The sequence below is a fragment of the Cygnus atratus genome, chromosome 4 (assembly GCF_013377495.2).
Source record: "Cygnus atratus isolate AKBS03 ecotype Queensland, Australia chromosome 4, CAtr_DNAZoo_HiC_assembly, whole genome shotgun sequence".
Taxonomy (NCBI): Eukaryota; Metazoa; Chordata; class Aves; order Anseriformes; family Anatidae; genus Cygnus; species Cygnus atratus.
In genome coordinates, this window is record NC_066365.1 from 16,466,708 (window position 1) to 16,485,159 (window position 18,452).

Below are 18,452 nucleotides of genomic sequence, written 5' to 3' on the forward strand. Positions count from 1 at the left end.
CTCCAGTTCTTTACCTTCCACTTCAAAGACAGTTGGCCTAAGTTCATATTTAAGAAGACCAACAAAATGAGTTATCCTTCACAAACAGTGGAGTGGAAGATCACAAGCAAAACTTCACATGCCTTTTTTAGGAAGCCATATACTCCGATGGCAAATCGACTGACCACCACTGAAAACACACACCACTTTTGCAGATATACTCACCAAGATTTTTGAAAGTTAAAATTTCAGAAAATACACAAATTCAGACAAACCATTACACATTTATGTTGAAGCAATTCTTGTAACAACGCAGGCATGTAGTACCTAGGCTGAGAATGTGAAGCAGAAAAGCTAACTTTTATGAAAATGTAGGTCAAGTGCAAAACAGAGAAAAAACGCTTAGCTGCTCTAGTTAAAGACTCATGGTATAACTCATCAGCATTAAAAAGAAGGTAAATCTTGGCAGATTTTCCTTTAATGTTTCTTATCTTCACCTGATCTACTGACTTTAAAATATTATGTTACAGCATAAGGGAAAAACTTTGGCTGCAAAGTCTAATGCAGCTATTTCCTGTCAAACCTGCCACCTAGAGAAGCAGGCTTCAGAGACCAATCTGACGTTAAAATAATGTAAGGTGCTCAAGAGGACGTGCATGCTATAATTACCTTCTAGGAGGTCTCTGTAGGTTTAAGTCTTCATTGGACTGTAACAGAAGACTTGGATTTGAGGTAGATCCAGCTTTCAAAAGCCAATTTCTTCCCTGTAAGAAAAAAAAAACAACGTATGGCTTAGCTATATATTACTCAGAAGTCTTCGATGGGTAGTCTCACACCAAGAAGTACCTTCTGGGTAAGCCCACACGTGGTCATAAACTTGCTACGCCCAGAGACTTCTTTGAGGAATCCTTCCATTATCAACTGTTGGCAGAGTGACTTCCACCAGCTCTCTGTCAAGTCCTTCCCACTACCGTAAAGAGCATGCTTTCGGTACCTCTCTGGCAGACGCTGGGAATTCTGAAATTGAGAGAATTGGTCAGGCTTCTCCAGCCTTTGTGAAAGAAAGTTTCCAACATACCCAGTGAGATATATCCTGAGATATGACGGTGTCTCCAAGAACATATCTTCACAGAAGAAATTTTCTGTAAAGTCACAAGCCAAAAACATTCATTCAAGTTTATGTAACACCCCCCACAGTAACCACATTTACAACAGCTCCTATTGCCTCGTCCATGTTGTTTGAAGAGCATTCTCACCTTTGCTAACCTAACCCATTTCTGTGCTGTGAAAAAGATCACAACCAGTAACTTCATTTTGAAGCAAGCCCCCAGACAGAACTACACTGAGGTTATAATACTGTTAAAATATCTCCATTTCTGCACATGGAGGAAGTTATAGGAACAACCCAGCCACTCAAGGCATCAAAGGAAAAAAACACATTAGTGCAGTTTGTATTTAACCTGTTCACGGCAATCTCAGATCCATTCAATACATCACTATGTTCGAATATCTAAGAATTGAGTTTGAGTAGAAGCAGTTACCTGTGTTTTTAATTAAAAAACTTAAAGAAAAAGTGAATAGGTCAACAAAAAAAAAACAAAAGCCTGTTTAAATCCCAGGACACGACAAGGGTGAAGAGTCTGCAACAAGCTGACTACAGATATCTGCTCTATGGCTCCTCCTCTACTTCAGCTGCCCATTGTAATGTGTCGGCCTTCACTTCAAGGATCTTTTTGTTTTGAAAAAGTTGCCTATTTCCTCATCTCTTACTAGTGGTCCACACTGGGGGAAAAAAAGCCTATGAGGTCCTCTTTGTTAGGTTCTCACCCCATGAACTCAAAGACCCAAACGGAGTGCAGAGGGCTTAAAGCCCCTTTCAGAGGAAGGGAAACACTGACAGTCTGAAAAGCTGAGAACATTTCTGAAAGAGGGACGTAACAGCGGATCAAGTGATAGTAGGTCAACGAGTCTCAGACAAAGAAGTTTTTTTGTTTTGTTTTTTTTTGCTAGAATAAGAAACAGAAGGTCATGCTTCAGACCCTCTATTTGCTGTTTTGCTGAGCGTCTCCTCCCCTAGGGAGGCCTACATGGTCTACAGAACTACATTTTTTGGATTACACAAATATATTTACACTAAACATATGCTCTAGAGTATACAAAGACTTGAATATTTGCATACATAATATAGCATGATATTTCTAATATAAATAAGATTTAAAAATGTATACTATAAGTAAGTGTATAGTGATATGAAAGATGACTACATTATAATGTCAGACAACAGGGGACAGTGGTGTGGAGGCTTGCCTTCTGCATTTGCAGGACTCATTCACGTAGGCTTTTCAGATGCCTGTTGGCACTTTTTCTGGAATCATCTTTGTGTTAGGTGCCATACAAACATAGGTCTCCTACCCTCAAGAGCCCATTTTGCTTTACAAAGGAGAACAAAACAGGCTGATGCAGAGGAGCAGAGAAGGACAAATATGAGATGCAGGAAAGGCAGTGGTTAGAACAGGGAGGTCTGCTGAGCTTCCTAACGTCTCCAGGGACCGCAGGGAAGAACACTCTAGAGAATTTCAGGCAGCCAGGGAGCTCCTGTCTAGCCCATGCAGCGAGTGGAGCAGCAGGAAGAGGGGCTTGTTGCACTCCTTTGGCAGCAGGGCACAGGAGCCACACGGAAGAGGGACTCACCTCACTGCTGCACGGGACCAGGGCACTAAGCCCTGACTCTGAACTCAAGGGAGTCACCTCCTCAGCAGGCAGAAAAAGCCAAGTCCTACATCCTCGTGTCTAGACAGCCCCCATTCAACTCTTAACACGCATTACTTTAAAGCTGGAAATATTCCTTTCAGTTATGCCAGTTACATTAATTACTCCAATAGCTGCACATTTTCAGAACACAGTTTTGACTTTAAGAGCAAGTTAACAATAGAAATTTCTATAAAAGGAATAAGATGCAGAACAATAAACTTTTTGTCCATATTTGGGACAAATGTCATACTGTTCTGGCTTCTGACAAGTCAGTCCTATGCCGCACTTGCAATTTTAACTGCTTAGAAATGACTAAATGTTAGAGTTACTACTAAAAGCCACTTGCAATGAGTCACAAAGCCTATTAATAACAATAAAATCATTGCTCACATAACTATAAATTCCCGGTCGCTGATAAACGATGCACATTTTAAATATCACATTCTTCTTGGTTTAGAACGGTGGTATAATATTTCTATTAACGCAGCTCTAGTTCAAGGTTTCCCTGAGGACCTTGTTCAGTCTGACTCAGCTTTCAAATATTAAGTGAAACTTGGCCTCCCCTGTGGTCCACCTGAAGTCTGTTGGAGGCCACCTGGACTTATTTGGTGGAAAAAGATACCACTAACTTAAAAAAAAAAAAAAAAAACACAACAAAAAAACACATCAATTCTCCAGAATTGATGTGACCTCTTAAAATAATACAACCATCATCTTCAGACAGATATGTTTAACTTATGGTGATACTGAGAAAATATTTCATACATTTGTTCTAGAGGTCAAACTGCGGCAATAGAGCAAAGAAAAACACTTTGAAAAAAATGTATGTTAGCCCAGAAAAGAGTATTCTTGTAAGCAATAAGTTATTCCATATTTGCAGTGCCGATTTGGCATGATTGTCAATTCTCCCAGTAATGTCTAATAATTTAAAGTAGCTTGGATTGTTAAAATCTGTAACAATGTATTTTCGTCCTAGCCACACTTGTATGACAATTAGCAGTTTTTCTAATAAAAAGAAAGTGTGACATCATTCACTGAGTGTTATCAAGTACTGCAGGTGATTTTTTTCTGGGCTGTAAACATTTGAAGTGATTTTGTTGTTATGCCTGTGTTTTATATCTGGTGCATTCCTCCCCAGTATTTCAAAAGCATTGCACATTAAGATATTCATAGATGATTTATACTCATATTCCTCTAATACGCTACTTCCTGTCTCACTGCTCTGAGTCAGTCAGCAGTACACAGCCAGAAAACAAGCCAGCGTGTGCTTTATTCAAACATAAACCAACAGATTACCAAGCAGAGACCTGTTTGGTCTAACTCTGAAGAGGTTATTCCTTTCAGGACAACAGAAAGGATGAGTCTTCATAGAGAAGCCACTTAAGTGTCTCTGCAAAGACATTAAACTCACCATAAAGAGCATAAGGGCTGAAGCCGTACAGGAAGAGCTTCAGAATCCCCGCCACTCTTTGGGTTAATAGCCAACTGTCAATAACCTACTCCAAGTAACCCACAAAATACAGGACAGCTCTGTCCAGTGCAAATAACACACTGTTTCTAAGCTAAGCTCTTGGGCCATACAAGGCTGCACGTTATACCTTTTAGAAAAAGAGCCAAGACAGCAAGAGCTTGGAGACAGCAGCTGTTCCTTCATTGTAGCTGCACAAGAGGAAAGTACAACATGCTTAGGAGGTTTGCTGCTTTTATTGCTGTTGCATTTAAAGGCTGCATGGGAAGTGTTGCTGAACAGCTTCAGGAAATTTATCCTACCTCTCTTGAGTTATCTATTTACTGTGAGAAAAAGGTACTAAACATATAAATGTGTATCAATGTGATGTTTGGTGTATCAATAAATGGTCTGGACACCTTAACGGCCCCTCTGCTCTCAGAGCACACACTGTGATTTTTAATATCACTTACAGATCCTCGTAGAAACAAAATGGGAACTGTAGTTCCAAACTTCTCTTCCAGGGCGCACACTGCAGACAGCAGCTGATATGCTTGCTTTCCAAAGTCCTGTAAGCCTCCTTCTGAGTCACTGGAGGTCGCAAGACAGGAGGTTCTGAAAGGCACAAGGGAATGAAGCTTGAGCATATATAAACCAAGTCCTCCCTCCTTTCTTTCAAAGGTTGTTTAGCAAGCGGTAACCAAATAAAATACACACCTCAGTTTACGTTTATGTGAGCAACTAAAGATTCCTTTAAGCATATAGAACTAAGATCAAAAGTGCGAGACCAAGCCAAAACCAAAATCACACACAGTTAACCCAGCTGCACGTCCAACTCTAAGCAGTTCTTCATGGTACTTGCTGTGACAGAACAGTGTCATCTCAGCAATCTTCTGAATTCAGTATCTGAATATTTGGACTGTCTTTGGCATCAGACTTTGTTTAATTGCATCTAACAGCCAAAAGTTTTTTTTCCTCTCCCCAATAAACACACACAAAATGAAAACAACGGAAGGGAACAGCAACTCTTATTTTCTATGGCTTGTTACTACATGTGTTACTGACTGGAAAAAAACACCAAAAATTACTGGCACAAATCGCTTCAAAAAATGAAGAAGGACAATGTTCTATATTCCAAATAATTTCAGTTATGTAACAAATTCACTGTGTGGCCCTTCACTGGCACAACACCGTAACTGCAGACGGACTGGAAGTATGTATGACCTCTCAAACAAGAGGCTTTGGTTAGTTTTGGTAGGGCTCAGACAAAGCTTCTTTAACCCTAGAACATATAGGAAGTGTAAGCGAGCTCGTAACTTTTTTTGCCAAGATCAACACGCTGTAACATCTCATCTCTGATCATAAAGGGCTATGCTATCAGTAAGAACAAGGGATCACTTATTACAGCTTCAGGGAAAGTGAGTATGTGCACACACGCCAGAGCTGGAGGAAAGTGTTTCTGCTCATATCTGTGTGACTACTGACCCCTGACCCCCTGGCTTCCCTTCGGCACATCTGAGATTATTACCAGCACCAGAAAGAACATGTCAGCACACACTGTTAACAGGAGAGCAGCTCCCTTAACACTCTGGCCATTTAACCTTAGACACATGGCACCACATCCCACTTTCAAGGAGTTTCTTTTGGGATTAATTACCCAACAGGACTTATAAAGTGATGAAACACTGTGTATTTCACAGTCTGAGAAAGTTGCTCTAAACCACTTGGGGAACTGTGGCCACAGTTTATTTACAGGCTTTCCCACAGCATAACTTATTGCTTATAACCTGCCTCACAGCTTCTTCAATTATTGAGTAGCAAGTTAGGGACAGCTGTTCAAACAAAGATAAGCTTCAGGCTGAACATCTGCAAAACCAAATGCATAAAAAGTCAATTCTTTCAGGTAATTTGCCTTGTAAGTCAGCCTGAGAGAACGTAACCTCTTGTATCAGTCTTAAGGGAAGAACGCTTACCTGCACCTGCAGTTATCACAGCACTCGTCTGTGCCCATGATGCCAGAGGAGACCTTTCGGAGTTGTTTGTCTTCGAAATGAGACAGAATGATTCTACCCAAGGGAAAGTAGGGAATTAAATAAAAGAACAAGAATTTACATTAAATTCATCGCAGAAAACAGAGCTGAAATCAGCATCATTAGTTAATTCACTGGGGAGCCAATTACTTGGCCCTGATTCCTCTAAAGAAAAGGAAGGTTTTTTTTTCCTTGAGAAGTAAATAAGGAACACTTGATACATATGTATAAATACACCAAAGGCTGTATTTCTTGATACTGAAGAGGCCTCATGGCCACAGTCTACCCTTGTGACCGAGTCACAACGACTGAAGTTATACAAAACATGTAATAAAGTGCAGTACTCACTTCCTCCTGCAGCTATTTGAGGTAAGGTACTTCTCCATTTTTTCCAACATCTTCAGTTTGTACAATCGGAACTTTTCACTGCGTATGTCAGTTAGAAGATGTCTGTCGGTCAAAATAAAAAGTGAAGAACCTTAGGTACTGACAACTACTCCCCTGCGCCATACCAACAATGAAGTATCACAGACTGTCTCAGCCAGGTTCACTGGAAACAGCTGGAGAAAATATCCTCCTGAAGCCAGTCCCGAGCGACCTGCCTGTTTCTCTATAATCTGGATCCTTACAGCACGGGGCACAGTCAGAACACCACGTTCATGCTTTTCTACATCGGACAATTATTCTAAACTGGGCAGAAGGAGAGACTGAGCTTCTTTTAGCACCACGAACTACCAAGCTTCAGAAACCCCTGTTGAAAGCCACAGAGCAGGGAAGAGGAGGCAGAGGGCAATTTCACTCAGCCTCTAGTTTTCCAGATAAGATCTGTTAAGTTCTTATTGATGCTACTGCCAGATTACAAGCCATGCTAGTATATTAACCACCCTCCTTTTAAGAAATTCAGGGGCAGTATGCTAGGGCACATCTACCTAATGCAATAGCCTTTACAATAGCCACTGGAAGCATCCAACTGAAAAAAAATAGCATGGGAGTACTTTATAGGTGCATGGAGAACTCACTCTGCCCATGCTCTGAGCTGCTGCATGAGCCAAACTTGAGCTACCACCTGCACCATGCTCTCTGTCACACAAGGCATGGAAAACAAGCCAGTACTGCAGGCGTTGGGCTCCACATTAATGCAGCTACACCATTTCCAGCTCAACGTGGAAAGAGGCAAGCTTCTGCCTGCCTGGAAAAGAAAGAGCAGAGAAGTACATGGTTTCACAGACTGGCAGTCTGGTCACACAAGTTTCAAAGAGTGAGCTAAGACATTTCTGCGATCCTACACTGGCTATCAACAAAGTCAAGAAGAGACCTCTACTATCAGGGTTTCCTGAAACAGAGGAGAGGAGAAAAAAATTCTACAGCACCAGAACTCCTAAAGGGCACTGAGAGGTCTATAAACAGGTCAGATGATTTACAGAACAAGTGACCAAGTTTCATCACTGTCTGCCTTGCAATACATCTTCAGGAAGCAGAACGGGAACAAGGACACTCAGACATGTATGGTAATGTTAACATCTTCTAGAATAAATATAACATACTTAGTATCCAGTACTGAGTGTATGCAGAAAAATACTCGGAACTATGCTAACAAATTCACGATGATTTCAACTAAACCCTTTCTGCTCCTTTCTTTGGATACCTTTCGGCTATCTGTGCCAAAGCAGCTGTCTTCAGCCACTTACCTGTTAAAAGTCAAGTCTGCTGGAGCCCACAAGACATGACAAGAAGCAGGAAGCCCATCGCGACCAGCTCTCCCAATTTCTTGATAATAGGATTCCATTTCCTTAGGGGCACCGTAATGAATAACCATCCGGATATCTGCTTTATTGATGCCCATTCCGAATGCCACTGTAGCCACAATACACTACAAAACAGGAGCCACGCAGCATATGTTTTGAAACAAGCATCAAAAATATGTTTGGGTTGCTACTAGTGCTCACACTGTCAGTGACAACTTCTTGCCATGACTCAAAATTCAGCCTAAAATACAATGGCTTCAAATTCTCATTTGACTTCTACCTCACTGGTAACAAGGAGCCTGATTTGGGTCACAGCATGAGCACTGGATTACAGCCATGAGTGATGCTACGTGATGGCAAATGCCTGAGTGTTTTCAGGTAGTTATCCTCAAACCAGTGACAAAATCTGTCCTGAAGAACAACAGAAGCCCCAGGATAGCTCTCTCCTTGCTCAGCTACAGGAAGAAGAAAGCAGTTCACAGGATGTTGGAGGACATTGTTCCAGTCACCACCAGCTTCCTTACATGCTATGCATTTTAAGAGATTTACTAGAGGAATTTGAAACATAAGCCAGGAACCATACTGCTGTCGGCACAGGCCAACAATTTCGTGTCCAGAACAGAGAATATACGAAGTAAACTGGAAACCCAATGATCTTCCCAAATTCTTTCCACTACTAGAAACTCTACAATTATAAACAAAAAAACATGAACTTAGTTTCCTAGGTACCTGAATTTCATCCCGCATGAACTGGTGGTGGGTCTCTCTCCTTTTTTGAATTCCCATTCCAGCATGGTACATGCCACAGAGCACATTGAGTTTAGTCAGTTCAGACACAACTTTTTCTGTGGCCTTTTTTGAAGGGCAGTAGATGATGGTAGGGCCTTCAAACTCATACTCAGAACTGCTAAAAGTAATAGCAACATGTTAAAATGCAGAACAGATGAAGTGACCCTTTGGCAAAAACTCCGCTTGACTCCAATTGAAAAAGCAACGTAGCTTTCTGCAGCAATTCATCATCCTGAAGATTTAAACAGATCAGATTATACGTTGTTATGCAGAGATAATACCGCAATTAGAACGAAATGTCATCACTACATACAGAAGCAACACAGATTAAAGCCATCTTAGCATCTTCCCACAGAGCTATTGTATCAAACGTATTTGTGCTCCTAGGCTGCACACAGCTTTCTGTGCTTGAGACTGATCTCCAGACTTCACAGCACGCGAAGAGTTTGCCAATGAGCTCTTTGCAAAGCAAGAAAGAGGAGGCATTTCGCCCCTTTTACAAAAACGCAGTACTTGTTTACAAGTTGTCTGTCCTTTGTAAAAGCAGACTTGGAAGTCTTGTGTCTTTTGCAAAACAGATTATTTTGGTCTGTGCTGGAGAAGTAGCAGCATAAGGCCTTCCAGGTTCCCGAAAGTCGGGAAACGAACTTCTACAGATGCTACTTAAAGGGTCTACATTTATATAACAACATACAAATGAGCTATGAGATTTATTTATATTGTTGTAGAATCAGACATTGTAGCTTGTGACAAGGAGATGGAAGTGGCAGGAAATCCACTCTTGTGGGTATACTGGTGGGTCTGCTAACAGAGAAAGACTGCAATTCTTCTTCTGCTAGATTAGTCTTCTCAGAAAAAAATACCACAAAAACCTTATTTTAGATTAGTTATCAACTCACATATTATGGACACTGTTGTTTAGGTAGGAACCCACCAGCTAATATACCACTCTCATTCTAACTGCGCTAGCGTGCTGGCATGTCTCCTGAGCATAAAATGATCTTGAAAATCCTACAGTCAAAAATCCTACAGTCAGCAACATGCAAACAGTGGGACACCACCATTCTTTGCCTCAAAACCTTTTTTAAACTAGGGAAGGAAGATGAGGGACAGGGGGGAGAACGTGATGAATGACTAGCATGATATCAGACAAGCTAGGGAGAGAGCCCAGACACTTCCTCACCAGATCATTTGAAGACTGGTGCCAGTTTTTTTGTACACCCTACTGATACCTTAGTACTTAATAGATTTATATCTGACAGAACAACACAAAACAGGCTTAAATCCTTACCTTCCTTTCCTAGTAAGGAACTGCTTCAGATCCCTAAGGATATTTCCACTCTGTCGTCCAACTTCTAAGTACAGGTTCGGTCTGTCAAAGCTCGTACATGTGACCAGGGGATTCTTCAGGTTCAGGCAATTCACTATGTCTTCTCTAATCGAGGGACTTGCAGTGGCAGTTAAAGCAACAATGGGAACCTGAAATAAAAAGACAACAGAAGTCCCATACCTCTCAATGATTTAAGATCACAAGTCAAAACTGATTAGCATGTAAACAGGCACTTTAATCTGATTATGTTCATTGGATCAGCTCAGCTATTTGGAAAACAGTTAATATTTAGCCTCCTGGAGCTCTGGTCTACACTGTTAAGAAGGGCAGACATCAACAGAACATTTAATGTACAGAGTCTTCTTAATTCCTATCTTTAGTTGCATCTTTGTGAGTCTGCAGCTATTTTCTGATGTGGTTGGCTAAGGTTAGGGAACACATAGGGAAAATTTTCAAGAATAGGATGTGAAGATCAGGTCTAAGTTTTGGAGTTTATGCAATAAATGCTTTCGGAATGCATTTGGAAGTTATAACTGTTTGTCCTTGCACGTAAACCAGGAGCTTAGGATTGACATCTTTTAGCACACAGGGATCCAACAAAAGTAACTATTTTTCAGAAGTTTTGGCAGTCCAGGTTCAGAATATCCTCTCTTTAAAGATTTGGAAAAAAGGTCAAAACCACAATGAAGTTCATTCACTAGCAAGGACTTGCACGAGCTCCCAAAAACACCACAGTAAGTACTCCCAAAGAGTAACATCAAGTGATGAAATGTCAAGCTACTGTGTGAAATTAAGTTGTAATTAAGCACCTCTGAAAACCTTACCATTGGCAGAGTCTTCTTTAGTGAGCCTAAGGTTCTGAAGGAATTTCTGAAGTCGTGGCCCCATTCAGAAATGCAGTGAGCTTCGTCAACAGCTATAAGGGCAATACCTGGTGGGGACAGAACCACAGCATGGACACAATACTTACATGGCAAATAAACCAACATGGGAAGTTACAAAATACTAACACCGTATTCTGCTCAATTTCCTCAAAAAGCACCAGTGTGCTTTCATTCTTGTTTCTGGGATGTCTTCTGCTGTAAGGACTCGCCAAACCAATTTTTATATAGGCTTGCTTTTTGTACAAAGTAGATGAAACAGCTCTAACAGATTCCCCCACACACACTTCTCCTTCCTTATCCAAGCTTCAAGTCTCCAACACATCACCTACAAGGGGGTAAATTCTTAAGCTATTACTGATGGTTATGCCCTTTTTTTTCCCCCTTTCCAAACTGCCTTACTACTTGTCAAAAACGCTGTTTACAGATGTCACCAGTTTCCTGGATTGTAAAAACAAAGCCTGAGAATCTCAGGACTGTATTGAGGAAATAAATGTAAGTTCACAAAAATACAAGATGAGAAGTGTCAAAGATGTGCTTGGAAAATACCCTTGCCATTTCCAAATCAAAAAACTGCTTTACTTGAGTCCAGATACTGCATTCTAATTGACATGTTCAAAGTGCCCTGGTGTCAGAGAGGCCAAGCACACAGCTTCCCAGGACTCCAGACATTCAGATTGTTCACCATCTTCCTAAACAGTATTGCTTGTCTGCAGCTCTACAAACTCAATTCCTTAAACAAAGATTTTTTTTCTGTATTACATACCTAGGATTTACCCTGCTATTATGATATGCATGAGCTGCAACATTCTGTTCGAGAAAACTGACCAAGATGCAATATAGAGTTTCATGCAATATAGTGTTTCGAAACAGAATTTTATTGCCGTATTTTGAGAAAATCTGACTGACACACAGAGAAAATCTTCTGACACTGTCTTTTGGCAGCCAATACACTAGCCTCCAAGCTGACTAGTGGCAAGAAACAGGCATAAAGTTGTCACACTATTAAAAAAGTTAATCATGAAATGAAGCTGCCTGCCACCTCATCCTCAACCTCATCCCCAACTTACCAATAGCTTGGTCAAGATCCTGAAGTAGATCTAAATTCCCTGAGCAGAACTCAGGTGTCATGTATATGACTCTGTATTGACCCCTGCAACACCAAGAAAATACACTGTCACAGAAGGTGAGCCCCCAGACAACCCAACCAAACAGTCATGATTTCATCTTGTCCAGATGTAAATGAGAACCCGGACAGACTTCTGAGTGGGCAACAGAAGGAAGGAAATGAAGATAGTGTAAAGCACTCCAGATCAGTAGGAAAGCAAAGCAGAAAATACTATGACAGGAGAGAGATTTACCAGCCTTTAGGACTGGAAAGGGCTGCTGTGTTGACTCTGTGACAAATACAGGTTTAAGACCTGTGATTCCTGTACAAACCACAGCACAAAGTTGAACCAATAACCCCCCCTCCCCAGGCAGAGGGCACAGGAGGGTGGCTCTATGTCTCCCAAACGCTCATTGTGGGTGAACGCAAGCACTATTGCTGACTGCCAGGTTCAAGGCCTGAGCCAGGACCAAGAGTTTCTAAGATGACAGATCCACCTCTCTCAAATACAGCTGCATTAGGGCCTGCAGTCCCAAACAGCATAAACAGGACTTACGCTTTAATGCCATCTCTGACGTTTTTCGACTGAGCCGAACCAAGCAAGCAAGCTGGAATCCCTGACATTCTGCAGTAAAAAAGCACAATCACATATCGATTTACTCATGAATACTTTCCACCTCAGTTTTCAGCCTATGCCAGCACTTGGTAAAGGAAGCTCAAGCTGTGGGGTCAGAGACTACTTTCTTCCAAGGCCCTTTATGGGAAAAGCCTTTCAGAAAACAGTAGCGATCAGTCAGTATTCCTGCCACCCACATCCTCGTCCATTCCCCGTCCAGTTGTCCCCTCTAGACACAGACTTCATTAGTGCAATCACATTAAAATCACTTGCTTTCACATGAGTTAAGTTCCCTAAAAAAGCATCCAAAAGAACAAAATATAGCAGGAACATTTTCTTATTACCTTATGCAGTTGACCACGCTTAGATATAAGCTTACTAGCTTCTAATTTTTTGCCCCACCCCATGATCTCTTCTAGGCTACTGGTGCTACATCTGCTAGTTTTCAATCAGGTGACTGCTTTTTAGTGGTGGATTCAATAATGGTGCTTACCAACTCAGCTAATTTATATTTGACCTCTTCCAGCACAATGCAACCCCTGTCTCCTTAACTTGGTGATTTGCTGCATTTTAATACAGCAGTATGTTTTGATAGCTTTTTTTACCCCCACTCATTCTTCAGTCCCCGGTAGAACTGCGCCCAGACTGACAGCCAAATCACTGAATTGCATTAGGCTGCAGAAATTCAGTCTCTTCAGCCTTCAAAAAATCAATGACCTACTGAGAAGGTAGTGAATAAACCCTTTACACTGAGGAAAACAGTACAAAAGCCAAAGAAGTGGCTGAATACATACAGACACCCTGCTGATTAATAGTTAGTCCAGGAGCTGGCTATACAGCCAGCTGAGGCTCTCCAGCTATTCATTTGCACAAAGCCAGAATTTGCAGCAGAAAATACCACACGTAATTGATGTTCCTTTCTTCAAAATCTTCATATCCCCTCTGTCACAAAAGACATGCCCTTTCTAAGCGTGACAAGGCAGGAATGAACTAGATAACTCAGCGTGATTCCAACAAACTCTCCCAGGCAGTAGCTAAACTAAAGATATCAAGATATCAACAGTGAATAGCTGTTATAACAGAAAATAAGTACAAAAAGCAGGTATTAAAATCAAAGATTTTGACCACACCTGTAACTGCTCATGTAAGAGTGACTCAGTGTCGCCTACTTAAAAGGTCTGCAGCAGGATTTAGAAGTGAAGACAACAGGTGTTAGACCTATTTCACCATCCATCTTAGAAATCTATGCCATAACCTTGATCTCAATGGCCTTCATCTTCCAGCTCTGTATTGTTCAGATCTTACTGTCTGAACCCAAAGGAAGCCCTATGAAATTTTGACAGAGCTCTCACGGGCTCAGATAACATGCGAAGTTCCTCCATCCATTTGTTCTGCATGAACAGGACCTCTGAATCCAGAAATAATTGAGAAGGATCTACCTTCAGAAACCACCCACCAGCACAGGTCCTTTGCAAATTCGGCCTACAATTCCTGTAGTCACCAAATCCAGTGATCTTTAGGTCACTGAATTAAACAGTTTAGTTTACATGCACTTCTAGAGAAATGTACGTTTCACAGCTGACACACAAACAGCTCGCTTTACAAAGCTGCAGCCTTAAACACTAAGAAATGCCACGAGCAGAATCCACAGGTTTCCACAGAAAATACAGCAGCAGCCTGTTACTACTGAGTTACTTACGTCAGCTGCAGTACCTGGTCTTCCATCAAGGAAATAAGAGGACAGATGACTATTCCAGTACATCCAGTGTAAACAGGAGGAAACTGGTAGCACAAACTTTTCCCATATCCTTGAAGGAAAAAGAAAAACACAGGCAGAAGTGAAACAATGTATAGCTATATTGTATAGCAGCACAGAAAGTGTAAGACAACTCTAACACCTTCCTGAGCCCTAAAAAGGAAGCTGATGTTTGTCCCATTAGCAGATGAACAAAGATGCAAGATATATATTGTTGGCATCCATCCAGTGTCCCTCCCTACTTCAAGGTCAGTGGGGAAAAAACCTAGATAAATACAAACAGCCAGCACAGCTGGCCAAGGTTTGCAGTCTCACACAGAAAAGGTGAGTCCTGGGCATTCTGCTCCTAAGAGCCACATGGACAGTCCCCAAGTTCCAAGGTCCTATTCTCCCCTAAAAGAGAAAGATTTCTCACTGCTTTTTAGGACATAAAAGTAACTTACCAGTTGCCATTACAACAAGATTATCTCTTTTGTCTTCCAAAACAGAACTGATCACTTTCCACTGGACCCTTTGAATTAATGGAAGAATAGTATTTTATTTTTGCCACCACACATTACATTACATGTAAATTGTGTTGAAGAAACCCTTTTAGCTGCCTGATAGTTTTCTCTTTGCATGCTGCAACCAGTGTTTACCGCAGGTGGTTCCACCAGTGTTACAATGCGGATTTCTAATAAGACTTGGGCAATCAGCATTTGGTGCAGATATTCACAGATTACAAAACAAACTATGTCTCCCAAATGTTAGTAACCGATCCACATACACTATGAAAACTAGTCATTTTTGATAAAAAGGATTCTGAACAGGACTTCAATGGTGCCAAACAGTTTTGATCCTCTTATGGCCTCACAGGTATACATAAAATGCAGTGAAATAAAAAAAAAAATCCCCTCCTTCATGATTTCAAAGAGTTTACTAAATACTATGAGTAAAAGTTTGAGTTGTATTTTTTTTTCCACCTTTTAAAGCCCAAGTATCGCTCTCAGACTATGCCTTGCACAGAAAGCATTCCACTGCAAGTCATTCAGGTGGGTTTCATTCCGTTCTCCTTCATAACAAGAACAACAATGCTGGAGTCAATAAGTACACGCTACAATGATATTATGTTCCACTAGATAGTCCAGAGACAGACAGAAGCCTATCCCTCCTTAACTAGAGCTATGCACCAAAGATAAACTTCCTTAGCGTGTTTATCACACAGAGAACAACATCTGTGCAAGTTTACAGTGTTTGTTCTCTGAAATACCTGAGCTAGACCTAGTACAAAAACGTTAGATCACAAGAGGTTTGCCAACAGCATAGTCAAGAAACTCATCCCCTATTGTGAAAGTACAGTACTACAGTTAGCACTCCATGAGCTTATTTTGGTATTTCACTGTGGCAAATGCTGCTTTTCCTAGGAATTTTGCACAGGTCCAAGTTTGTTAGTGGTTCTTAAAGTAGTAATAAAAGCTATTCTGAATTGAAAGAGAGGAAAGAAAGCAAATTGAAAACATACTTACGGTTTAAAAGAAGAATGCCCAAAATAAGTCTTCAGACATGTGACCTGGATTTCACTAGGTACTGGCAGCAACGGATCTTTAGTGAGAGAAACAAAGACTTGTATGTGATCATCTTTCAAAGAGACAAAGCTTTGTCTTGACAGACAGTAACGGTTAGCGAGCCCAGGGCCTAAGATTTGGAAAATACCAGTAGAAAGAGATAGCAAGTTTGAAGATATTTATGGGCTAAAATAAAGGATTGAAAGAGAAACAAACAGACTGCTTGGAGACCCTGCATGAAGGAGAGCATACGGCTTTATTAATGAGATAATAAAACAATAGACACCGTAAGAAATAGCTACATTACTCAGAACGTGTTCGGAAGATGTAATAGAGAAGTTTTACCAGGCATCCCTTTTAAGACCTCACTGAAGTCATGTTATTTAACCCCTGATGCTGCAATTTGCTAACAAAGTCACAGTCTGAAGATGTCAGATGGGGAGGAACCTGATCTTACAGCAAACTCAGAAGAAACATGCTCAAAATGTCCATCGAAATTTATGGGTAATATTCAGTAGTAGAAGGCATTACGCTTCCACCTCGTTTTTGTTTGCTGGGCAGGTACGCATCCCCTGTAACGGGATGTCAGGCAATTGTTTAGAGAGATGAAGAGACAGCCTACAGATCATGGCAGAAATCTATGCTTCGACAAGGCTGCCTTTAAGTTTTCATCTTGAAACATCATCAAGTACTCCTTTAATAATCCAGATCAGCTTTTACTTTCTGTTTCAAGAAATCAAGCACAAAATATCAGTGCTTACACACCTGACTCTATAGTGACTTTTTCTTCCCCCCCCTTCAATCCTGCACTGCGATATAAAACATACCCCAACATTCCTCCTCCTCTTCTTCAATGCCTTCATCTTCATCTCCATCTCCATCTGCTGCAATGTTCAATTCTGTGTCATCCGGAGTTTTCCTTGCTTTACTGGACTCACTTTCAGTCAAAATCCCTTTAGAACTGTCTACATCTTCTAAAGACTGAGAATTCAGAAGAAGAAGTTAATTCAGTACACGAAAGGGTAGACACAATGCATGCCTGAGGTAATATGACATAGGGGTACATGAACTGTAATCTAATTACAGCACAGAAGATGGACACGCAGCACAGATCCATGTAAAAGAGGCTCAGTCCTTCCCTAAAAGACTCAGTCCTTCTCTATAAGAAAATTCATAATTTTTGTCCCCAGATCTTTGAATCTTGCTTCTTACTTAGCATGTGCGTAAGTACATGAACACCTGTGACTGCTCTAATGAAACCCATCAATTCACTTGAAATACATGAACTCTGTGGGCTCAGGACAAGAAACAAGGTAAAGAAAGAGACAAAATACCTATATCATCATCTTAGGAAAAAAATGTTACACAAATAAAACACTTAAGAGGCCTGCAAAGCATACACAGATGAAGCAGCCTGTTTGACCTACTGCCCAGATTAGCAGCATCTGTAGAGCACAAACTGCTCTCTCAGCTCAGGCTCTTGGACAAGGGTTTGAATGCGTGACAGCAAATCAGCTGATGAATGATGATCTACAAAGGTGTGGGAAACAGCTGGGTCAAGTTGAAGCTGGTACAGCAAAGTTGTGGCAGGATATATGGGATACTGAGATCCTACACTGGTAAACTGAATTCTTCAGGTATCCACACATTCTTCTGTCCACATTTTTTGAGCAGTACCTATTTGCTTTGTTCCCTCGCCTCAATGATGCTATGTTCCACCATGAACTGACACAGTATCGTCATTACAAAAGAAAGAGGAAAACCCAAAACACTGAGGCACTCACCTTAAGCATCTCCATTTCCAGTTCTTCATCGCTTTCAATGACACAGGAAATATTATGTTTGTTATCTGTGGCACATTCCTCCTAAGAAAAAAACACATGTACTTTTTTTTCCCCATCAGCAAAGTTATTGCTATTTTCACCTACATCCTCTCAACCTTCTGTACACACTACAAGCTCTCTCTGTATGCTGTTACCTCTTACTAACAAGATAAACAAGCTCGATATTTAGCTCTGAAGCCCAGTCTATATAAAGCACGTCTGCAAAAAGTGTTAGAACACAACAAGGCCCTGTAGTAAGAGGCAAAAACAACAGAAGTATCACCAGATGTGGGAAACACTTGGAACATAAAGAAATTATAATCAAGATTAAGAGGCATCGATCCACATTAAGCAGTCACTAGAAAGACTGCCATTTAAAGAGCCCTTAAAGATCTGCTTTTTATTTATGACCAAGGTGGGGTTGTTGGAGTGCAGAATTTGTCCCCGTGCAGCAGGAACTTCGTATCATAACTTACTAGCACCAGCAAGAGGAAAGCTAATCAGAACATCTAGAGTTCCTGTATTCAGCGCTAATCCTCCCAACTGCATGCCTAAAGGGCAGCTCGATGCTTGACTACCTCCACAAACATTTTCCTTCCACTAGCCCACCTTAATCTTCTCTCAGCAACAACTTTTAAAAGTCTTGTGGGAAA

General features: G+C 41.0%; 1 protein-coding gene across 6 annotated transcripts in view; it reads right to left on the reverse strand.

The window, feature by feature from the left end:
• The window catches only part of WRN (WRN RecQ like helicase), a 42,845-nt gene that overhangs the window by 12,050 nt on the left and 12,343 nt on the right, over positions 1–18,452 (reverse strand). For 5 of the 6 annotated variants that reach the window (XM_035565206.2, XM_035557100.1, XM_035540720.2 and 2 more), the window contains 16 exons: positions 17,761–17,841; positions 16,804–16,957; positions 15,938–16,013; positions 14,876–14,943; positions 14,376–14,484; positions 12,617–12,685; positions 12,023–12,105; positions 10,896–11,002; positions 10,033–10,220; positions 8,682–8,859; positions 7,896–8,077; positions 6,556–6,657; positions 6,151–6,243; positions 4,651–4,792; positions 826–996; positions 649–743 (listed from right to left, as the gene is read on the reverse strand). In XM_035565206.2, the coding sequence (XP_035421099.1) occupies positions 649–743; positions 826–996; positions 4,651–4,792; positions 6,151–6,243; positions 6,556–6,657; positions 7,896–8,077; positions 8,682–8,859; positions 10,033–10,220; positions 10,896–11,002; positions 12,023–12,105; positions 12,617–12,685; positions 14,376–14,484; positions 14,876–14,943; positions 15,938–16,013; positions 16,804–16,957; positions 17,761–17,841 (1,898 nt within the window). The remainder of the gene's footprint in view (positions 1–648; positions 744–825; positions 997–4,650; positions 4,793–6,150; positions 6,244–6,555; positions 6,658–7,895; positions 8,078–8,681; positions 8,860–10,032; positions 10,221–10,895; positions 11,003–12,022; positions 12,106–12,616; positions 12,686–14,375; positions 14,485–14,875; positions 14,944–15,937; positions 16,014–16,803; positions 16,958–17,760; positions 17,842–18,452) is intronic. The other variant, XM_035548905.2, reaches the window with a different exon arrangement.